The sequence below is a fragment of the Papilio xuthus genome, unplaced genomic scaffold, assembly GCF_000836235.2.
Source record: "Papilio xuthus unplaced genomic scaffold, Pxut_1.1 DF826949.1, whole genome shotgun sequence".
Taxonomy (NCBI): Eukaryota; Metazoa; Arthropoda; class Insecta; order Lepidoptera; family Papilionidae; genus Papilio; species Papilio xuthus.
Window position 1 is genome coordinate 1,942,843 of NW_013531700.1, and position 24,509 is coordinate 1,967,351.

The 24,509-nt window shown below is 32.6% G+C and overlaps 4 protein-coding genes across 4 annotated transcripts; all 4 read left to right on the forward strand.

Moving 5' to 3' along the window:
- Positions 1–7,719: 7,719 nt before the first annotated feature.
- On the forward strand, positions 7,720–14,963 carry LOC106120578 (alpha-(1,3)-fucosyltransferase C-like). The gene is made up of 3 exons (XM_013315929.1): positions 7,720–7,815; positions 13,146–14,220; positions 14,693–14,963. The coding sequence occupies exons 1-3, from the start codon at positions 7,806–7,808 to the stop codon at positions 14,961–14,963; spliced, it is 1,356 nt and encodes a 451-aa protein (XP_013171383.1). The 5' UTR covers positions 7,720–7,805.
- Positions 14,964–15,772: 809 nt separating this feature from the next.
- On the forward strand, positions 15,773–18,674 carry LOC106120630 (alpha-(1,3)-fucosyltransferase C-like). The gene is made up of 3 exons (XM_013315992.1): positions 15,773–16,379; positions 16,990–18,076; positions 18,149–18,674. The coding sequence occupies exons 2-3, from the start codon at positions 17,055–17,057 to the stop codon at positions 18,411–18,413; spliced, it is 1,287 nt and encodes a 428-aa protein (XP_013171446.1). The 5' UTR covers positions 15,773–16,379; positions 16,990–17,054; the 3' UTR covers positions 18,414–18,674.
- Positions 18,675–19,180: 506 nt separating this feature from the next.
- Positions 19,181–21,386, forward strand: LOC106120665 (alpha-(1,3)-fucosyltransferase C-like). Its single transcript, XM_013316032.1, has 3 exons — positions 19,181–19,395; positions 19,600–20,623; positions 20,804–21,386. Exons 2-3 carry the CDS (start codon positions 19,632–19,634, stop codon positions 21,075–21,077), a joined length of 1,266 nt encoding a protein of 421 aa, XP_013171486.1. The 5' UTR covers positions 19,181–19,395; positions 19,600–19,631; the 3' UTR covers positions 21,078–21,386.
- A 969-nt stretch (positions 21,387–22,355) lies between these two features.
- LOC106120679 (alpha-(1,3)-fucosyltransferase C-like) lies at positions 22,356–24,509 on the forward strand. Its single transcript, XM_013316047.1, has 2 exons — positions 22,356–23,446; positions 24,219–24,509. Exons 1-2 carry the CDS (start codon positions 22,449–22,451, stop codon positions 24,490–24,492), a joined length of 1,272 nt encoding a protein of 423 aa, XP_013171501.1. The 5' UTR covers positions 22,356–22,448; the 3' UTR covers positions 24,493–24,509.

Genomic DNA, 24,509 nt, shown 5'->3' on the forward strand with positions numbered 1-24,509 from the left:
ACAACTACTTATTAAGTTTGGACGGATATTTGTTACTAGGAAACTCCGAAACTACTAAATAGATCTGAATAAAACAAGAAGCAGTAATACTTCTTATCTTTAAAATAATGTATTATATGTTTCTACGGTATAGTTTATTATAGCAAAGAATGTGAATTATGAATGTTGTAAGACATAATTAAACGCAATAAAAACAACATGGCACAGATAACCGTGTTTTAAATGAATTATTATTCGATTTCGATTATTGCTTAATTTTATTTTTATTAAAATATCTCCGCTACCGCTTATACACTAAGTGCTAGGGTTATCACTTCGTTATTCTTTGTTCGTATATTATTCAGTATGGCCGAGAAGCGGCGCCGTTTTTCTTTGCCAACTTACGTCTGATTTTTTTCTTGCAACTGTTAAATAAATGTCTATCACGAATTTAATTAATTTTATATAAGACATAACACAATTAAGTTAATTATAATATATATAAGTAAAAGATTAAGGAGCTCATATCGGACTTTATGGATGCATGATAATTTTCAATTACTGTTTATTTATTTAGTATAGTATAAATTAATTCATTTGTTTTGTAGTGGTTACTTAGTTATTGTAAAATAGTCTACCTAAGTTAACTTAATCTTAGTAGCTTTTTAATTTGTTTTGTTTATTTGAAAATCGTTAATACGTCTGTACTAAAACACAGACATCTTCATAAGACCATTTTCATTATGATTTTACGTGATAGTTTTGATATAGAATATTTAATTCATATAATTTAAAAAAATAATGTTTTATACTTCCACGATGTTTACAGCTTTATAATACTCGTATATTATATTATGTATACATAGTTATTTATGTATGTAGTTATAAACGTGTACAGGCTGGGAGGCTTAAACAGTACACTGAGCCTGACGATTCCCCGGAGGGTAAAATTGCATCGAGAAAAGTGGAAATTGCCCAGAGTTGGTCTCTTTTCAGATCAAATTCACTTAGCCTTCCTTTTTGCTACTGTAGTGGTTGGTGATAATGCTATACGTACATTTTACAAGTGTTTTCTATTAAATTACTAGATTTTCAAAAATTACTAATATATTTTTGTATTATTAATTATTACTGAAATGCTTTTTGAAACAATTCTATACTTAACAGTATCGGATCTCGATTGAATTTGGCATACATATGTACGTATAGAACATAGTCTGAAAAAACACATAGGCTACATTAATTAAGGTTTTTTTTTATATCCACGCGCACGGAGTCGCGGGCGACAGCTAGTTTATAATATTATTATGGTAAGATAAGTACCATCCTTGACATTTCATTCAGGAAATACAGAATGGTTTTACACAGGTGTACCGTACTGGCTTAAACAAATAAAGTTCGCGACAATTTTCCTACTCAAGCTATGACTATATTGTCGTGGGCGGTGGGTCGTGGGCTCGGGGTACCGCCATGTGTTATGTTATAAATTATTGAAAAGTCGTGCAATAAAATCGGTTGTTATCCTCGCACGAGGCGACATGTTGCGAGAATGTACAAAGTTGTGAATAAACTGGATGTAACTGCCTGTAACGGTTTATGGTGCAAGTTATAAGATTATGTTTTTTTAAATACAGTGTGTGTGTGAGTCAGGAATTTGTTTAAATGAAAACTGTTAATTATTTTTACGTGTGATCTTATTGATTGTTTGAATTAAACTTACTTATGGATGGATGGATGTTTGTTTGTAGATATCTGCAGAACGGCACAACGGATCACGATGAAATTTGGCATGGATGTAAAACATAGTATGGAAGAAATTTTGTAACTTTCAAATATATTTTAGACTTAGATTTTAGAAACCATTGCTATATACCCAAGAAGGGCGATATTACTTATGACCAGTAATTTAAATATTACCAATAAATTGTATTGTGTTGTATAGAGATCACCCGAGACCGACGTGTATGCCCGAGTAGATCTAAAAATGTAGAAGAAGCGAGAGAGTGCCAAAGAAGGTCTACGACCTGCCCCTTTTGGGTTACGGTTGTGATTTGTTGATACATATACGTATTTTAACACTTCTTAAAAATAATAACGAAGTTTTCTATGAGGTGTATATTTTCATATTCTTGTTTTACAAATAATCTACATTTAAACGAATGGTATTTGAAAATGGTACAAAATAATACTTATAATTAAGATAACGAGCAAAAACCTGGTTTGTTGTTAATAGGGAAATCGCTATAGTCTTATACCTTTTATCTTTTTCTACCTTTTTCTACGGTATATGATCAATACGAACGAGAAGTTTTTATGTAAAACGTTTGAAAACAATTATTCTAATATCATGGAACGGATTACGTATAAATTAGGCAAAGATTACTAATAAAAATTTTAATAATAGTTACACAATATCTTTTTATTTTCATCTTTTATTATATTTTTAAATATTAGATCAAACTTTGTGCTACACCCAAAAGTGTGTAACAATGCGTTTTGTCGCCCATTATACCCCTTGATTGGGAATAGTTAAACCTTAAAGAATGTCTATATAATTAAAGATAGAATAAAAGATATCTTTTTCTAGACAATTAAAGTTACTCCATTCCGAAGTACACGGTTTAATCATGTCGGGGTATTACGTTTCTATCTTTGCGAAGCTACTAGCGTCATGTGCAGATCAAAATAATTGCCTCCCTCGAGACCCGAGGCATCTTATCTCCTAGACCACAATAATAGGGGCCTTTTTATTTGCTCAATTTACTACGTTGATTAGTTTAATATGTATGTAGTTAATGTATGTATTGATTTACGTGGTTTTAATATGAAAATTATAAATTTATATTCACGCCATCTATTGAGCTTGATTAGGAATTAACATAATTATTATATTCATACTACTTTTTGTCAGTGCAAAATTAAGAAAAAAACTTAGTATGTAGCGTACGAGTTCTTTTAGACTGTGTTCTACATCTGTGCCAAATTTCATCAAGCTTCGTTAAACCTTTCTGGAAATACCTTTTAAGAAACATCCATCTATCTAACATTCGAATATATAGCAGTTAGATTTGTAAGATTAGACTAGTTTTAAAATATTGATAATAAATAACATTAATTACATAAATAACAATTGCTTTTAAAATTGAATCAATTAATTAATATCAAAAGCGCCAATAGCTTAATGGTTAAAGGTACGGATTTCCAATCTGGTAGTCGCGAGTTCGAATCCAGCCATTCGATTATTGTCGTAAACCATATTTTGCTCAAGCATAGAGCTAAATTGGAATCGTACATGAAATATTAGTGAATTACTAATATTAAAAAATACTAATCTCATATATAAAATTCTCGTGTCACAATTTTCGTTCCCATACTCCTCCGAAACGGCTTGACCGATTCTCATGAAATTTTGTGAGCATATTGAGTAGGTCTGAGAATCGGCCAACATCTATTTTTAATTCCGTGCGGACGGAGTTGCAGGCGACTGCTAGTATGTCTGTATATTTTAGTGAAGTGTTGGTAAGCATAGGTTTTAGGCAATCGTATCTCTCTATTGATCGCATTTATGTACCGTCAATTAGAGATCCGTTCAAAAGCCCGGCAGTTTTAAGCCGATTACTGCCGCAGACTGAGAGCCTGAGAGCTATCTTTAATTTATTGTCACGCGGAAAATTTTGTGTTGCTCCGGCTTTAAACCCCTCCAACCGACTGGAGTTGAAACTGTTCGCTCTTTGATATGCGCAGATCCCTTTCGCATGAATGGAAGTGAGAATTGTATTTAGTTTGTATGGTTGTAAGTTTTCAACAATTCTAATGGATTGAATAAAGTTTATTTAATTTTAATAATTAACGGACAAACTGATTCTCTCCAGTTCTTAGAAAATACATTTACCATGGGTTTCTGAGTCTAACATTCTTGTTTAAAACTGCGGTGTCAAAGATAATGACAGGGATGATGATATGTTTATACAGATTTTGGTCTTAGTACCTCACGCTTAATGTGTCTTATGCTTATGTTTTATTTTTAATGTAAAAAAAACAATAGAACGAAACCTCTTTGTAGAGTGTTCACACTTTCCAAAAATCTATTTTGTATTAGCCAACAACACTAAGTCCAAATAAATAGTAAGACTGACCGCAAGAAACTCGTTATGTTATCGTCACAGGACAAGCTAGGCCGCTAGTCAGCACAATTCGGGATTATCCTTACAAAGATATATTGCATTGCCTTCCTACTATAGTCAGCGAATTCGTTGCGACTATAGAAAGCTAAACGACATTGCTGCGACATATAAGTATCTTACTAATATTAAAAATGTGAAAGTTTAGATGGATGGATGGTTGGATAGAGGGCTGGATGGATAGATGGATGTTAGTTTGAAGGTATCTCCTGAATGACTCAACGGATTTTAATCAAATTTGGTTCACATGTAGAATATAGTGAGGAAGAACACAAAGGCTTTTTTAAATACGATTAAGATTTTTTTTAAATACGAGTGGACGGAATCTTTGGCGACATCTACTTTTGTTATAAAAACAAATATTATTGCATTTAATTTCAATCTCCTTCAATAACATCGCCGTTTAAGAATATTTAAAAAAAAGTTGAATCGATTATTACAAATCGAACATCGTTATAAATTGTATTTGCAATAATAAAGTGCATCGTTAGCAGCAGATTCATCGTTTAAATCGTCTTTGAATCCATTTGAAAATCGTATTCAGAAGATTTGCGAAACAAAGCATCCTTCAAGAGGTTCATTTGCGAAGTGAAATGTCTTCTGCGTTCGCTATTCTGCTGTCGACTTTAAATTTATTCGATCATATTCAAGATTTATTCTAAAAATATAGAAAACGTGTATTATTTTTTAATAACCTTCTTATAAAAACAGTATTTACTTAATTACAACAAAACTTATCATTTGGTAATCAAACTAAAGTATTAGAATTAATTTTGATTCTCTATAAAAATAATTAACAAATTAGTTAAAAAAATCTATTAAATTATGCAAATTTCAAGTTAACTGGTCTATTAATACCAAGAATTCAATTAAATAACTATTTTTCTCACTAATGCATATTTTAAAGTTAAAAAAGAACAATGTCGTCGTTAATTACGTCTGTATTCAGTAAGAAAATAAGCAGTATTATTAAAGCGTAATTTTTTCTTTGTGACAGTTGAAATTTGAGGTTATAACAATAAAAAACAAAAGGTGTTGTTATTTTTTATGATTAGTCCTTTTATTTTATTGTTTGCCAAAATGGCGGGTGTCGGCATGCAGATGGCGGGTAAGCGGCGAACTTCCGTTGTTTAATACAAGCTTTAGGTATAATTGCGGTTAAATCTATTTTGTGGTCTTCCTCCTCGTTTTCGGGAATATTGTCTGTGGTCAACCAGGGTTTTATTTCCTTTCGCAGTTGGAACTTCTTAAATTATGCACCCGTTTTACTGTTTCCTTGTCAAAAGTTATCTTTGTTCAAGCTTATTGAACGGGTTAAGTTGTTAAAAGATAGCCAGTGCTATGCATGATTCTTGTATTTAGGTCATTTTTATTTTCCCTTTTTAGTTATGCACTTTATTTCTTTTTTTTATTCAATTATTTGTGCATTGTCTCGAGCCTTTTGTCCTCTACAATACACCCGCCATTGTAAATCTTACAAAGAAGGCATTGTTTGTGTTTTTCGCTTCGACGGTTTGAATCAGCAATTGAAAATAAGAAATAACATTTGTAATAAAGAAAGTAGGCATCAGGTGGTCTTTCCTTGCGTCACTTCCTTATAATAATAATTAGCATTGGAACCGATCTAAATATAGCAATCGAAAAATTTATTATATTGTGAAGAGACGATTGAAAAATTATTCAATAGAAATAAAAGTAATTTAATTATTTCAAACGTAATTACATTTTAGAGAAGTATATACATTGTGTCCCAAAATTCAACGATAAGCCGGTACTACATGGGGAAAGTACAAAAAAATCCAATTCTTTTTGTTCAAAAGTTACAGTAACATTTTTAACTTTATCTTAATGTAATTTTAAAACAAAAAGCAAGGATTTTTTTTGTATTTTTCTCGATGTAGTTGTCGACCTGGCTAAACACCAGTCTATCGTTTCGTAGAATTTTGGGACAGGCTGTATATGTTTAAAAAAAAATATATATTAATTTGATTTTCGTATAAGATATTCATCTTTCCGTGCGCATACATTTAAATGTTCGTGGAAAAGCCACCCTTTTAAGCCGCTTAGCTCCGCCGCAGACTGAAAATTATCGTTACGCCAGAAATTTTGCGTAGTCTCAGTTTAAAACCCTTTTAACGGGTGCTAGAATTTGCAACATTGCCCTTTGATTTCCTTTCCAGATAAATATTTAAGCTAAATGTAACAGTTAGTAGACAAGCTTTTATGATATTCTACATCTCTTTTAGTAAAGGAAATGTAATGTACATACTTTAGACTTCGCCTTTATTTAGTAACAAAAGGATTGAAGGCAAAAACTGTATCTACATTCTATATTTTATTTTAAAAAATATAGTAATCGTTGCTTGAAAAAGAAATCTATTAACCCTTAATTCGATAGTGTCCAGTGTGACGAACAACTAATTAAAAAAATCTACTGAACTACTTTAGAGAAAATTACGTAAGTATAACTTTACTAAATAAATCAGTTTTTTTGCTACAAAAAATATCGTCGAATTAAGGGTTAACACATTGCCAGTATTATTTTTTCATATAATAACAAACTCACCACGAAAAATGGTGGCAGTGAATGTGTTAATAAGCCCTGTACATATTTTAGAAAAAAAAAATTGTACAGTTTACATATATTATTATATGTATAAAAGTGGTTAAATTTACTCCAATAATGTAAGGATTATCATTGTTACTGGACAAAGCACTCGGCAAGTCAGCAGGGTTTGGGATTATCCCAAAAAAGATTTATTATTTGGACACCTGACATAGTCAGCAAATCGTACGTAACGAGAATTATTTTGAAATAGTTTTTATTTTAATATAACTTGAATGTAAAAATAAATTTAATTAAATTTTCTTTTTTTTTTTGTTTTTTAAAATACCATTTCAATTTTTATGTTCCGTGTATAACGATAACATGCAAATAAAAAGAAAATTGTGGTAATGATAATGTACGAATGAGTGTTTGTTAGTAGCGTGTTTATTACCTAATCAACTAAAATTAATTACATCAGGGTTGTCAAAAAATAATTAAGCATTTTATCCAAAGCGTTAATTAAAATAAAATTATATTTTTTAAACTAATAACAATGTTAATCAAAAATAAAATGTAATAACTACTAGATATTTTATTTATTACACATCATCAGCGAGGGGCTCGGAGCCTACCCTAAGTTAAGGGTGATTAGGCCATAGTCAACCACGCTGGCCTAATGCGGGTTGGTTGACTTCACACATATCCATGAATGTCTTCGCAGATATGTGCAGGTTGCATCACGATGTTTTCCTTCACTGTAAGAACGTCGGATAAATGTACATATGTAAAATCGGAAATCGAAAAACACATTGGTACATGGCGGGATTCGAACTCAGGACCTGCAGATAGCAAGTCAAGTGCTTGACCCCTGAGCCACCGGCGCTCTCTTTCTCTCTTTTCTTTTATTTATTAATATTGATAAAAGTAATAAATTTCGTTTTCGACAGCCCTACGATGTAATACTAACACATCAAACATTATTAGAAATTGTACAACCGCGTTCTCGTTTTGACAAACAGACCTGTTAAAAGTAACTATTGAGATGTATTAAAAAATTCTAATACTCAGAGGATATATTATACGTGAAATAGATCAGAATGTCGTACGGTAAGTTTGCATGTAATTTTATTCAATGCACTAACTTATTTTGTCTACTGCCCACTTTGTGAATAAATATTTTTTTAGCGCCCCCATATTTTACACATATTTAAAAACCACTATAACTTCAAATTAAATTAATTAATTATTGTGACCTATATATGTATATTAACTGAGAATTCTAAATGAAACTTTTACTATAACCCGCAACTTGAGTCCTGCAGCGCCCACAAGGGGGCGTTATCGCCCACTTTGGGAAAGACTGGTATAGATATATGCGAAGAGATGACGTGAACCTTTTTTTTAATTATATTGAATGTCAATAAGTACAAAGTAAGAGAAAGATCGAAGAAAGTATAGATGGATTGTGTGAATAAGAAAATGCGTAACAAGAGAATTCAGATATAATGAGTTCATGGAAAGTCTAATGTGCTTTCTAATATACTAAACACAACGTGTTAATATTTTTAAAGGGAATGTCAACATTATGTGAGAAAGTATTTTATTTTATCTTTCCCACATCAAAGCGGTTTATGTAAAAATAATATTATAAGTTAATAGTGACTGTTTACTAATTGACCAACCTCCTTTATCACGTCGTTTATCTCATACTTTGACTTTTAAGAGACAGGACCTGTTATGCGCGCAGCTCTAATAAAAACGTAATTGCTAATAATAGCTTGCTATACTAATCGGTATTGCTTCGTATCAGCTCAGTATACGTTTACAAAGAAATTCTATTTATATGTATGTGTTAGTCAGCAACATATTATAGTCACTTCTATAGATAAATAGTTTACTTAACTCTGCGAAAAGTGGCAGAATTTATTTAGTACAATAGCTCTGCATTATCCATTTCTCTATAGCCAAAGGTCTTGTGATGTTGATTTGAGATCGAGTCGGCATTTAAATCCATTTATGTTTTTGATTGTTAAGCCTGTTATCTGTTAAGATAAGATATTTTTGAACAAGCTTTGGTACATTTTACATCAGATATAACTATGTCACCTATTATACTTACATTTAGCCAGACATAGATTATGGTGGACTATAAAAGTAGATTATGTCTGTGAGTTTCGTATCAAAACAACTGTCCAACATTATTAGTATCTCTGTTCTTATCAATGAGAGTGAAAGGGTCGTAAGATGTAAAAAGGAACGATAGAACAAGAGAGAAGGGAACCTTTTTGTAAGAATTTTTATACACTTAAATGCTGTTTACGATATGTAACAAGTTACATCGTAAACGTTTGTGCATATATGCTGTGATTAAGTACCTGTCAACTAAATGTTATAGTCAGTCACGAGATTTAATACATTGTTTGAAAATGCACTCACCATTGTCAAACAGTAAATAAAAAATAATATTCAATCTTTGACAGATGCGAATTATTGAATTAATTTTAGACATTATTAGTTAGAATCCTGACGTGCTTTCGTTACTAAGTCCAGTGTCAGAATGAATAGTGAGGGGACACAAACGTCGACATTTTAGTAAGGCTAGTGTTGGGTCAATACACTTACACATTTTCGGATTTTCTTCCTCATAATATGGAGTTATTATAAAAAATATTCGATTGTCATGTTTTCGATTGCGGTTTCCAACGGTAAAAATAACAACAATAAAACTTACTCCTCGTATCCTAGACGGGTAGCCAGAGATCATGAAGTTCCGTTTGGCGCTACCCCGACACACCTCTCTCGATTCTTCTACATTCATACGTATATTATATATAACCTTACTTATATCATACTTCATACTAATATTATAAATGCGAATGTTTAGATGGATAGATGGATGGATGTTTGAAGGTATCTCCGTAGTGGCTCATTTTGTTCTTGAAATTTGGCACATATGCAGAACATAGTCTGAAAGAAAACATAGGCTACTTTTTAATTTTTTTCTAATACCGCGCGGACGGAGTCCTGAGTGACATATAGTCTACGTATACATGCACTTTAGTTACGAGTATTTTTACGATCTTCATGAATATCTTGTGGATTTAATATATTAAAAAAGCAATTAAGAGAACTAGGATAAAATGGTTAGAGATAGATTATTGATTTGGTCCCTTAATACAAATATTTAGTTATTTTTTTACTACCATATAGTCGTGGGTGGAAGTGTAACACCATGAGTCATATGAGCACTTAACAATCAGTGTGTTATCACAATAGTTTTATCAGCAATACTGGTCGATAAAATCAATCTGCTAACGTTATTCGGAATAACCACACGTCAGTGTGTTATCTACACCAGGCACGGAGCATCGTGTAAATAATATAAAAAAAATTACGACCTTAATGTGCTAGTGATAAACTTTTTAATTGTATAATTGTGAAAATTTATGTGAAAATGAAAGTGACTATTGATAGTATAAAAGGTGAGGGTGTTTATTCAAAATGAGTCATTGTGTTACATTAAGGTTAAATTGTTATTTGGCATTGTATTTGTGGTTGACGCCCAGAAATTGTTTGTAATTTAATTAGTGTATGACCTATTTAGCCAAAAGGTATATACACTTCGTATGATTAGTAATCTTTATATGGATTTGCGCGATCAAACGTTTAACTATATTAGGACCGCGAGTTCGAGCTAAGTTGTTTACGCGCGGGCTGCAAGCGTACTGTTAATTCAACTGTTGGCCATGTGCGTCTAACCATTGAAGTACGGCCCGCCTGATAATATTACAAATACGAATGTTTAGATGGATGGTTGTTTGTTTAAAGATATATCCGGAAAAGCTGAACAAATCTCGCTATTATAAAATTTGGCATAGACGTAGAAACCCTTGACAGGTTTTTGCATAGTTATTTTTAAAGAATGAATGTGGATAACATTTAGCTTGGTATAATAGCGCTAATCTAGTAATAATTAAGTTATGAATATGACGTTGTGTTCTCATAGCGGTCGGCGCGACTCCCTCCGCGCGGATTAAAAAAAACATAAGTAGTAGTCTATGTGTTCTTCCAGACTATGTGCTATATGTATGCCAAATTACATCGAGATCTGTTCAGCCGTTCTGGAGATACCATCAAACAAACATCCATCCATCTAAACATTCGCATTTATTAGTAAGGAGGAAGATTATTTTTAAAGGTAATGTCATAATCGCCGCGAACGAATTGCTATTTAGTGTAAAAAGGGCAGTGGCCGTAGACACCATAGATACGTGTTTATTTTTAACAGTGGTAAAGACCGCTTATCATCTTCGCACGAATTGGCCAGGTTCGCCCGGTGAAATACCACGGCCACACAGAATACAGGCGTGAAGTGGAAGCAATTCCGCGTTTCGTCTGATGAGTGTGCGTCCCGGAGGCTTAATTTAGTCCTCTTTCCCTTCCCAGCCTTAATATGAATTATAAGGAAAGGATGGGAAGTGGAAGTGGACTTTCCGGATGAGAGGATGCATGGAAAGGGTAAATATTTTCTTTCTGTGCATCCTCTCCTCCGTCGATTAAAGGTAGGCAACGCATATGCAATAGCGTATGTCTATGGGCAACGTTCACTTCGCTATCACAGCGATTTCAGGTGGCCGCTCGCTCGTTTGCCACCTTATGACATAAAAAAAACGAAAATCATATATTATGTTTAAGATGAAATATTGAAAAGCTTCTGTGTATTAATATATATCACAATCTTTTAAGAATTGTATATTAGTTTGACAATTAACGCATATTATTACTTATTGCGGGTTTCGGAGATCAAAATCTCTGTATAAATAAAATAAACTTATAGTTATACTTGGAATTCTTGACAAAACAGAGGTAAGAATCAGTTTTCAACGGAGATTTTAGTCTCAGTAGCCCACGGATAGATAGATTCATTACTTCAACGATTGTTTTATTACGCAAAAAAATGTAATTGAATTATTAACTTCACTATTGTGAACACGATACTCGAATGACATTTATTCTATGATAAGGTTAACTAAATCTTTTTTAACTGTTTAAACTCTCCTTTCTTGTTATAAAGAAAATGAAACTATTAAATTTAATCTAAAAATAAATTTTATTGCTTATTATTTCTTTCTCGTTAAATCTTGTTTAGAAAATATAAAACTTGCTTATATAGATAAAAACGGTCGCCTGCGACTCCGTCCGCGCGGAATTAACCCTTATGTTCATTTTGTATAGTATACCATACATACAACTTTATATACGATAACTATAAAATAATTTTTAACTTAGTTTTGTGCTTTTCTTCAAAAAGGAAATCTTGCCACAATAAGGATTAAAAAACTTAATTAGTAGCCTATGTGTTCTTAAAGACAATTTTCTAAATCTATGCCAAACTTATGCAGGATCCGTTCAGCCGTTCCAAGTATACGGATTTATAATATAAGTAAGAAGTAAGATTATGCAATAAAACAAAGCTAAGGTTATAAAACATGCAATAAATTAATTATTTAGCAATTAAATATTATATATAAAATTGTCGTGTCACGTTTTAATTACCATTCTCCTCCGAAACGACTCGACCGATGTTTATGAATTTTTATATACATATTCAGTAGGTCTGAGAATCGGTTACTATCTATTATTTTATCCTGCACGGATGGAGTCGCTGGCAACAGATAGTGTAATATAGAAATAACGTCTTTTTAACATTGTCAGAATTGTATCTTTGGATAATTCCTTTTTAAGGACTGGTTTTTTATCTGTTTGCTGTATCTTACCGTGGGTTTCCAGTGCCGAAATACGTGTAAAGAAATATATTGTTATCTCTTCTTTCTCAGAGATAATGAGAGGGATGACAATTTGTTTCTTCACTTGCATATCTATAGTGAAAGCCTACGGTTAATGTACACTCTTTGGTAACGGAATACGTTTAGTGGCGTTTGTTTTTGTTATCTTTTAGAACTGAAAAGTTAATTCATCAGTGCCGCCTGACCTCAATTGTCGAGTACTTTTCATTGTCGCGCTAACCTTATTGACACAAAGTAATTTTTTTATAAATGCAAAAAAGAACGTTTCTTTTGAAACATTTGGTATGACCATTTATGTCATGGTAAATATCTACGGCCAGCTATTTTATGCTCTAGATCAAAGAAGATAAAAACAAATTTTTTTTATAATGTAAAGTCAACAAACAATTTATGCAAGCTGTTTATTGTTAGTTTTATAAATTATAGGCATTCATAAAATGTAATGTAAAATTGCTAATATTTTTTTTTCAGGCGCCAGGGTATTTAATTGAGAGTACAATAAAATAATAATAAATAATAAGATATTTATGTATTTAACATTTAATAAATCCAACACTGTATACCAAGAGAAATAAAATTTATTAATTTACCTCATATTTATTTTTAACTAGTGTTTTCAATTGTTTTCAGGAAACGATCCACCTTTTCAAAGCAATGTTCGCCATAGCCGACAAGCTAAAGTAGTCCAAGAGTATGATCTAATTGACACTTCTCTCTGTAAGTCGTTGTGCTACCGTTTATCTTCCGTCGTATTCCACGCAACATCTCTAAAGTTCTTTCTATGGATCACCTCCGTCAGTTTCATAGTTTCTATATTCATAACGCAATTCATAAGAACAAATGAATACAAAACTATTAGTGTACTTGAAGAAGAAGCAATCCAGAATGTTGGCCTTGATTACAAATATACTGAGGTTTATAAAAAAAAGGAACGACTGTCGAATGAGGTTAAATACATTTTGGAATGGACGCCGCGAGACTACGAACCTCTTAGCCAACTTAGACAGGGCCAAATAGCATTCGTCAAAAACAATTGTTCAAAAATAAACTGTTATGTAACTGATAATAAAGATTTTTTTGGCGGAGACTTAACAAAGTTTGACGTTATAGCATTTAACGGTCGAAATATACTACACACAAAAAAATCCGATCTTCCAAAACACAGATCGCCTCATCAGAAATATATATATTTTAACATGGAGTCTTCTGACAATTTTCCATTGTGTAATCCAGTATTCGATGGTTTTTTCAATTTGACAGCTACATACAAATTAAATTCGGACATTCTGTTCCCTTACATACAAATAAGAGATCGTAGTGGAGAAGTTGTAGGACCTAAAATAGACATGAAGTGGATAGAGAATATGACTCTTGATGAAGACATGTCATTCTTAAGGAATAAAAGTAAAGCAGTCGCTTGGTTTGTATCAAATTGCAATAGTAGAAGTGGAAGAAAAGAATTAGGAAAGAAGATACAAAGTGCCCTTCAAAAGTACGGCTTAACATTAGATATTTATGGAAAATGTGGTACTTTTGAATGTCCTAGGAATAAGAAAAAACAATGCAACGAGATGTTAGAGAAGGATTATTTCTTTTATTTGTCATTTGAGAATTCGTTCGCGGAAGATTATGTGACTGAAAAAGTTTTGACACCTTTTCATCATAATGCTGTACCAATCGTGCTTGGTGGCGCTAATTATTCAAGGTATATCTAAGATCATACTAATATTATAAATGCGAATGTTTAGATGACTGGATGTTTGTTTGAAGGTATCACCAGAACGGCTGAACATATCTTAATGAAATTTGGCATAGATGTAGAACATAGCCTGGAAGAACACATAGGCTACTTATTAGGTTTTATTAATGTTGCGCGGACGGAGTGGTGGGCGGCAGTTAATATACGCATAATTATGAACTACACATATTTTCTCTTTTGATTTTCAACATTTTCAAAACCTCGTCAAATCAAACCGATTCCTTATGTTAAGTTAACCAAAAAAAGTTTTTTTTCTTTTAGGCTTATCCAAATTTAATTGTCACTTTGAAATATAATAGTATATATATTTTTTCAAATCGCGAGCCTTGTTTTTTGTCATCCAGAGAACCTATCTGGAACTCTTTGAATCATGCTTGAGTGTTTTGTTAATTAATTTTTATAATAATTTTGTACACAGATTTCTACCACCAGATACGTATCTGGATGCGAGAATATTGACGCCTGAAGACATAGCCAGTACAGTGGATCGGTTGATGCGTTCACCGGAAGAATATAAAAAATACTTCAAATGGAAATCTTACTACACATACCGTGACCCGTCAGACACGGACAGTGTGTGCGCAGTGTGCGAGTACCTTAATAATGAAAGTCTTATGAAACAACAGACTGTTTATAATAATTTCAGAGCATGGTGGTATCCTAATTATAAAAAGCGTTGCAACTTGTGATATTTTAATCATTATAAGATACTTTTAATTAGTAAATATATATATATATAATTATTTATGTAAGGTTTGTACACAATACAATGTTTGTAATATTATATTATAATAGAAATGCGGTGATATACTGATAAGCTTAACTCTAAAGAGTTCTCTTGCATTTAAGCATGTGTACATATATGTGTAGAAGTAATATAAATATTTACATTCTTATCTGTTCAATTTAATCTTAACCGTAATCAAAAATCAATTGTTTTAAGGATGTAAAAAAAAAGTTGAGAGAGATTTTTAAGGATCATGAATGAAAAATCTAATAATATACCGTTGGTTTCTGAGATCAAAATCCTTGTGTACAACGTATCGTTATCCCTCTCATTATCCTTAACAATATGTTTTATACAGGCATTTTGATCTCGGAAACCAACGATTACATGCATAATTCTTTTCAAATAAATTCTTTAGTTTCATAAATGAAATAGGAGAGGAATAAATAAGCGGTTCTCTTGATGTTAAGGGACTATTACTAAATCAATGAATCGATAATTATTTGATATTTTAAGTGCACTGTGTTCTTCCTGTTTGCTTATCGCTACTTCAGACTACTTTATCTATCGATAACAATTATTTAAAAAGTTTCCATTACTAAAAGCAATTTATATTGTGGCCAGAAATATCGAATTACTAGCTATCGCACGCGATTCCGTCCGCGTAGAATAAAAAAAAAGTGACTTCCAGACTATGTTCTACGTCTATGCAAAATTTCATTAAAATCCGTTGAGCCGTCACGGAGATACCATTAAACAAAAATCCATCCAACCATCCATCCATCCGTCTAAACATTCGCATTTATAATATTAGTAAGAAGTAACCAGAAATGTCAACTGTCGTGAAACTTGTATATAATTATTAATGTTATTTTTTGATATAATATTTTGTTTCTTATATTCGCTTCGAGCTTAATAACGCTTTTTTATGCGAATCTATTTTTTACTTATGAAAGTACAACTATGGAGTTATGAGTTGAGTCACCCTAGAACTACGTTACGTAAATATTGACCTTGACAGAGAAACAGTAGTCAAGCGGTCGCCGCACAATTCACCCGTCTCTGTGCTATAGTCGTGTTGTGGTCATGTTTAATTAATAACGGGTAGTTTTTTCACATAAATCAGTAAAATATATTACTATTAAATGGTTTACATTGTTTTAAATATTATTGAGACTATAGAAGACTGTAATTTGTGTTTTTCAAGACATTTTATCGGTTTTCCAATATCATGATGCGGTGTGTTTTGGGCGGATGCGTTGCGCATGTGCGGAATTACTCGACGAATTTAAAGTGCTCGAAAACCTAATGTTTCCACATTTCACGTAACGACAAACGTTTTTGTTTGGTTTATACAGCGACGATAATTTAACAACAGGTGTGTATGTTATAAAGTTTGCAATTCCATTCTTAAAAATGTTATACATAATTGTGCTGCTGACTGTACTAAAAAGGGTATAATTTTAAAAATCCAAATAAAAAAAACATGTTTTATACAGATTACAAAACTGTGTGTAATATCCATTGTTTTAATTAACTTCTACAGTTATTACTAATAAGATATAGTACAGTAATATAAGGAAAAAGTTACGCCAATGCTACTTCATGCTTCCCCGCACCCCTACCTGCCTATTTAGTTTCTGGTTTCATATCCCTAAGAGCGGATAAACACACACAAAAAGACATTTTTTATTGCTTGATTTCATATTATTTAATTATATTATGAAAATAAACAAATTTAGATCAGCTTTAACTAGTAGTAATAGTACTTAAATAGTGCGTACTATTTGATATGTACATATATCTACACATTGCCTATCTATTACTTTTACTTATATATGCTAAACTAAAAAACCCATTCAGTAATTTGCCCATGGTTACCTATTTTTCCTACATTTGGTTTTTTTCTGGGTAAAATCTTATCTTTACTTAGACCTTTTCTTACTTTAATGTTATTTGTTTCTACAGTTTTTCTTTACTTTTTACAGATACCACTGACCCGGTGAAATCAGATTTTGTGACCAATGTCAGTAAAAATCAATAAGTTTATAAAATGTTTAGACATGACGCGGCAGAAATGTCTTTATTTATTCCACTGCGATTTCGTTTCTCATCGATTTTGATCCAGACAACAACCATAAAAGTATTTCTATTGATAATTTCTATCAGTTTCATAATATCCATATGTGTTGTACAACTTACTAGTAGAGATTACGTATCTATTAGTGAAAGTTCTATACAAGAAGCACTGGATAATGTTGCAAAAGATTTAAGATACGTTGATGTATTTAGAAAAAAGAATCGTCTCCCGAAAAATCTCAAATTCATTCTACTATGGACACCAAAAGAGTTTGCCCCGTTCTACAATCTGGGAGAAGGGCAACGTGCATTCATTAAAAACAACTGTTCCATGTCCAACTGCTACGTTACAGATGATAAATATTTCTTCGGTGATGACGTGACTAAATTCGATGCCATAGCTTTCAACGGTCGAAATATTAGAACTATGTTAAAATATCATATACCAAAAAAACGATCACCTCATCAGAAATATATTTATTTTAACACAGAGTCGTCTGATTATTATCCAGTTTGCAATTCTATGTTTGATGGATTTTTCAATTGGACAGCGACATATAAATTGAATTCAGATATTTTGTTTACGTATATACAGATAAGGAATCGCAATGGTGAAATTGTTGGACCAAAGAAGAATATGGAATGGGTGAAAGATATGTCATTTAAAAATGATTTTTCTATTGTGCAAAATAAAAGTAAAGCAGTTGCCTGGCTTGTGTCGAATTGTAACAGTAGAAATAAAAGAGAGGATGTTGTGACGCAGCTACAGACGTATTTACGACATTATGGATTAACTGTAGATATATATGGAGATTGTGGTTCTTATAAATGCCCAAGTGAAGCTACGAACAGTTGTGCTACTATGTTGGGACAGAAATATTATTTTTATATGTCTTTAGAGAATTCTTTCGCAGAAGATTATGTGACTGAGAAACTTTTAACAGCTCTAAATTATAACATGATACCTATCGTTTACGGCGGTGCAAATTATTCAAGGTACGTTAAATTATTGAAATAAATAAAACTTATTTTAAGCGTATATTGTAATCTATTTTCATCTGTCCATAGGTTTCTACCTCCGAACGCCTATCTGGATATTTTGAAGATGAGTCCTAAGGAATTGGCCGATACCATAGCGCAATTAATGATTTCACCAGATCAGTATGTTAGATATTTCTCATGGAAATCTCAGTATACTTACGTGGACCCATCAAGATCGGACAACGTGTGCGCAGTATGTGCCGCTCTTAATAATAAAACCATGATGGAGCAGAGAATGGTTTACAATAACTTTAGGACCTGGTGGAACCCAGCTTTTAGTGATCGTTGTTAATGTATTTTTATAGATTGTTACCGCGTGTTATATGTGTTTAGATAAGATAGTTTTTGTGATGTATCTACGAATGTTACTATAATCCAAAGATAGAAATAATTACGTGTTATGTTTTATAAATATAACTGTTGTTAATTGCTACGTAAGAGTATTTGTCGTTCTTTATTAAGTATTCAAAAAGTTTATATATTGTGTGTTACCTCTGCATAACTTTAAATTTTATTTTCCACTGCCGTCCAGAATCTATAGAGTGGTGCTAAAATAAATTAATATGTAGAGGAATTGACTGTTTTTATTTTTAATGTAAAGATCTGATTATTAAAAAAATGTGATCGTAACTTCAGAATATTTATTCGATGTATGTTCTAATTAAGGTACATTCAGATTTTTTATAGTATAAGGTGGCAAATGAGTGAGCCGCCATCTAAATTCGCCGAAATGGTGAAGCGACGCTGCCCATAGACATCCACAAATGCGTTGATTACCTTTATTCAATGAACGAGGAGACGAACAGAAAGAGAATTCTAACAGAACAGAGAGAGATTCCTATTTGTCCCCTAAATTATAACAGCTCACTAACGCCCCCCGTCAACGTTAAAAAATGTCACAAGATCCTCTTTGTACTGTACTCGTTATGTCACTTTCTTTTAATTTCATTTTCTATGTCTAAGTAGGTTTTATATATATACTGAAAAAAACAAACCGCGATAGCAGCGCCTCTCTCACCGGTTCAGATACCTTGTTTGACCTTTGACTATAATCTCAACTGTCAAATTAAATTTCAAATATCAAAATATTTATTTATAACAAAATACAGATATTGAATATAATTGTGACTTGATAATTATAGCTTGTTGCAATATCCACAAGAGTTAAAATACGATATTAAACAATTTTGTTGTAAAATGCAAAATCGAAAGAGATGGAAACAACAATATGAGGATTTTTGTAAATAACATAACGCGAATATTAACTCTATCTTGTAAGTGTATGTAGCAAAAAAGCTAGAAAAGATAGCTTGGGATTCACTTTTTTTTAGATGAATAGCCAAAGTTTATACAACTTTGGTTCACACTCGTAGTTCTTTTTGATCCCTATATTTTTTCACGAACAGTCACTTCTATATAGATATTTCGTTGTAAAACATTTTTAGCATTATAATTTGATGTTTTATATTTATTTTCAGGTACCAGTAAATTATATTAAACAGTTTAACACATGTCTTTATCTAAGACAATTCAAAAAACCTCGATTTTAAACAAAAAGACTACTCTCAAAGTCTTTCTATATACTATCTCGGCTTGTCTTATCGTTTTCATATGTCTAATACAATTATCAAGAAATAGTTACATATTAATTACAGAAAACTTTGTAAAGGAGGCTTTTGATGATGTTGCAGATTTGAAATATATCGATGTTTATAATAAAAGAGATTTTTTGTCTAAAGATCTAAAATTCATTTTAATGTGGAGGTACTGTAAAAATCACGATCCATTCATTCAACTGGGAGAGGGTCAACGAGCCTTTATCAAAAACAACTGTTCCGCAGTCAACTGTTACGTCACTTATGATAAGTACTTTTTGGGTGGTGATGTAACAAAATTCGACGCTATAGCATTCAATGGTGTTTTTATAAATGCATTATCAAAATATAAGTTTCCGAAAGTACGATCACCTCATCAGAAATACATTTATTTTAACCTTGAGTCTGCTGACAATTATCCAGTTTGTAGCAGTGTATTTGATGGGTTTTTCAACTGGACAGCTACGTATAAATTGAATTCAGATATTTTGTTCGCATATGTACAGATAAGGAATCGCAGTGGAGCAATTGTTGGACCAAAGAAGAATATGGAATGGGTAAAAAATATGTCACTTCAAAATGATTCTTTTATAGTACACAATAAGAGTAAAGCAGTTGCCTGGCTTGTGTCTAATTGTAACGGCAGAAGTGGAAGGGACGAAATTGTCAGGCATCTACAAAATTATTTACAACGATATAAACTAACCGTAGATATATACGGATATTGTGGTCCCTACAAATGTCCTAGAGAACTCATGAATAGCTGTCTCAATATGTTAGGGAGGAAATATTACTTTTATTTGTCTTTAGAGAATTCATTCGCAGAAGATTATGTGACTGAAAAACTGCTATCAGCTCTAAATCATAATATGATACCTATTGTGTACGGTGGAGCAGATTATTCAAGGTTACCATTTGTTTTAAATTATTAGTAATCTGTTCTATCAAGTTGGATTATTACGAGTGTTTAGAATCGACGCAGAATTTCTTATATAGAAAAATACTGTTTTTTTTTAATTCAAACTCAAAATTAACATCACGCTGGATATGATTAACGTAACTCATGTGTTTTCCCCCTTTTGCGCAGGTTTTTACCTCCGAACACGTACTTGGATGCTTTGCAAATGAGACGACAAGAATTGGGTGACACCATAGCGCAGTTGATGACTTCACCACAGCAGTATAACCAGTATTTCTGGTGGAAATCTCATTACACATACGAACACCCGCGGACTATGGACACAGTGTGTGCAGTGTGTGCCGCGCTTAATAATAAAACTATGATGGAGGCAAAAACGGTTTACGATGATTTTAGGATCTGGTGGAATCCCAGTTATAGGATACGGTGTAAATCTCCGTAGATCTGCTATTGTATTTGTGTTCCGTTTAGTCTGTCGTGGCAATTATTATACATTATAACTTTTTTGAGTAACTTTGCAAAGAGACTCAGGAGAATTGTGATATTGTTATTTTACGTATGTTACGACAATGGGGTCTGATCGTTTGATAATATTTTTGTAATGTTACTGGAGCTGGATGAGAGTGGGCGAGGATCGTGTTCAGTGGCGTGCCATGGGAAAGACCTATGTCCAGCAGTGGACTAGTATAGGATGATGATGATGAATGTTACTATGTCACCTGTGTTACGTAACGTGAAAATTGATAATTGAAATAAAAACTTTTTAAATATAATTAATTTATTCTGTCTTAATCTGATTCACTCGAGCATTGATAACAATTGATTCTTACAAAGTATACTGATCGGCTGCCCTAAGCGAGCGCTATATGAAGGGTTCCTTGTGTTGTGGAAGAACCTGATGAGTTGCAACATTCTCTTATATCAATCCCAATTTAACAGTGTTAGAGCCCGCTTTAACATCTTCGAAAGAATTGGCCCGGCTCGCCCGGTGAAATACCACGACCACACAGAAGAACAGGCGTCAAGTGGAAGCAATTCCGCGTTTCGTCTGATGAGTGTGCGTCCATGAGGCCTTATTTAGTCCTCTTTTCCTTCTCACCCTTTTTCTTTTAAGGAAAGGATGGGAAGTGGAAGTGTACTTTCCGGATGAAAGGATGCATGGAAAGGGGAAATATTTTCTTTCTGTGCATCCTCTCCTCCGTCGATTAAAGGTAGGCAACGTTTATGCAATTGCGTAAGTCTATGGGTAACGGTCACTTCGCTATTTCAGCGATTTCAGGTGGCCGCTCGCTCGTTTTCCTCCTAATGATATTAAAAAACCCCAAAAGTTTGCTTTGCCCTACTATTATAAAGATATTGAGGGGATGTTATGACGTAGTTCGGTACAATGTAGCGCCAGTAAAGTCTTTTTTAAACAGGAAACATAAAAAAATGAAAACATCGATTTGTGCGATTAATGCATTCGATTCACAAATTTGAAGTCTATATCGATTCATTCAATGTAATCGATGTTTTTAAGCAGGTCACTTCACTATGATGCTAAAACTGATAGACGTCAAACACTTGTAATATCGGGCGATTATTTCTTATATGAAGTTAGTCCGTGCAATAAAAAAGTGGTTAAAGATAATCCTTGGGTTTCACTTTTTAGATGAAACATAGAAGTTACTACAACATAGGTACAGACTCATACTTTTTTTGTTCTATTCGTCAATTCTGCATGAACTGTCACTTACAAAGATATTTCATAGTAAAGTATTTACATAATATTTATTTTCAGGTACTAACAGAATATAATCATTAAGCACAACACATGTATTTATTTAAGCTATCACGATTTTGTAGGACATCGATTATAAACAAAACGACCGCCTTCAACATCTTTCTATTTATAATATCCCTTTGTTTCATCATCTTTATATGCCTTATTCAACTAATAAGGAGAGACTACGCGTCCGTCAGTGAACGTACCAGACAAGAGGCACTGGACAATGTTGCGAAATATCTAAAACGTATTTATGAATTGAGAAAAAAGTATCTGCTCAGAAAAGATCTTAAATTTATTTTATTATGGACAGCAAAAGATATAGCACCGTTCTATTATTTCGGTGAAGGACAACATGTATTCATTAAAAATAAATGTTCGATGATGAACTGCTTTGTTACTGATGATAAGAACTTCTTCGGTGGTGATTTAAAAAAATTCGATGCCATAGCATTTAATGGTAGAAATATCAGCACTCTATCGAAATATAAGCTTCCGAAAGTACGATCACCACATCAGAAATACATTTATTTCAACGTTGAGTCGTCTGATAATTATCCAGTTTGCAGCAGTATGTTTGAAGGGTTTTTCAACTGGACAGCGACGTATAAATTCAATTCTGATATATTGTTTACTTATGTACAGATAAGAAATCGCAGTAATGAAATTGTTGGACCAAAGAAGAACATGGAATGGGTGAAAGATATGTCATTTAGAAATGATTTTTCTATAGTGCAAAATAAGACTAGAGCAGTTGTTTGGCTTGTGTCCAATTGTTACAGCAGAAGTGGAAGGGAGGAAATTGTTTGGCACCTCCAAAAGTATTTGAGACAATATAAATTAAAATTAGATATATATGGATTTTGTGGTCCCTACAAATGTCCTAGAGATTTTATGGATACCTGTCTCGACATGTTAGGGAAAAATTATTACTTTTATTTGGCTTTAGAGAATTCATTCGCAGAAGATTATGTGACTGAAAAAATTCTATCAGCTCTAAATCATAATATGGTACCTATTGTGTACGGCGGAGCAGATTATTCAAGGTTAACATTTATTCTAAACTAGCTGTCACCCGCGACTCCGTCCGCGGGGATATATAAAAAAACTTAAGTAGTGTAGCCTGTGTGTTCTTTCAGACAATGTTCTATATGTACGCCAAATTTAATCGAGATCCATTCAGCCGTTCTAGAGATATCTTTAAACACCCATCCATCCATCTACATCACATCCATCTAAACATTCAGCAGCCAATAAAAAGCAGCTCTTCAAGACATAAATTCGAAAAAAAAAAGAATAAATAGTATCCTATGTCCGTCTTCTGGCTCTAAGCTACCTCCACATCAATTTTCCACCATATAGGTAAAGCCATTCTTGAGTTATAAATAGTGTAACTAACACGACTTTCTTTTAATTTTTATTTATTATAACATATTGAATATGACGAGCTATCTGTCAGAGCCGAATTAATAGGATGTAGACAAATTTATTAATTCCGAGATCAAAATCCATGTATAATCATCATCTATATACATATACTATACGTATCCACTAAGGGTCTTGGAGCCCCTTAGGGGTGATTAAGTCATAGTCAACCACGCTGGCCAAGTGAGAATTGGTTGACTTCACACATATCTTTGTATTTCTTTCTAGGTATGTTTAGGTTGCATCACGGTGTTTGCCTTCACCGTGAAAACGTGATGATGATACATTATATGAAGGGATTTTGTTCTGAGCTATAGAAAAGTTTTATCTTATAAAAAAATCGTGATAAATCAACCTTTAAATGAGATGAATAACATTTTTATTTTTTCGCAGGTTTTTACCTCCAAATACTTACTTGGATGCTCTGCAAATGAGGCCTAAAGAGTTAGCTGCAACCATAGCGCAATTGATGACTTCACCAGAGCAGTATAGTCAGTATTTTTGGTGGAAATCTCAGTACACATACGCATACCCACAGACTATGGACAACGTGTGTGCAGTGTGTGCCGCGCTTAATAATAAAACTATGATGCAGAAAAGAACAGTTTACGATGATTTTAGGATCTGGTGGAATCCTAGTTATAGAATACGATGTAAATATCCGTAAATTTGGTGTTATATTTG

What these genes read in the sequence shown, in the direction of transcription:
- LOC106120665 (XM_013316032.1), top strand. Translation starts at nt 19,632, where the DNA reads ATGTCTTTATCTAAGACAATTCAAAAAACCTCGATTTTAAACAAAAAG. An exon ending in GGTGGAGCAGATTATTCAAG is followed by an intron (nt 20,624 to 20,803) that starts GTTACCATTTGT and finishes CCTTTTGCGCAG; the next exon opens with GTTTTTACCTCCGAACACGT.
- LOC106120679 (XM_013316047.1), top strand. Translation starts at nt 22,449, where the DNA reads ATGTATTTATTTAAGCTATCACGATTTTGTAGGACATCGATTATAAAC. An exon ending in GGCGGAGCAGATTATTCAAG is followed by an intron (nt 23,447 to 24,218) that starts GTTAACATTTAT and finishes ATTTTTTCGCAG; the next exon opens with GTTTTTACCTCCAAATACTT.
- LOC106120578 (XM_013315929.1), top strand. An exon ending in GGTGGCGCTAATTATTCAAG is followed by an intron (nt 14,221 to 14,692) that starts GTATATCTAAGA and finishes TTTTGTACACAG; the next exon opens with ATTTCTACCACCAGATACGT.
- LOC106120630 (XM_013315992.1), top strand. Translation starts at nt 17,055, where the DNA reads ATGTTTAGACATGACGCGGCAGAAATGTCTTTATTTATTCCACTGCGA. An exon ending in GGCGGTGCAAATTATTCAAG is followed by an intron (nt 18,077 to 18,148) that starts GTACGTTAAATT and finishes ATCTGTCCATAG; the next exon opens with GTTTCTACCTCCGAACGCCT.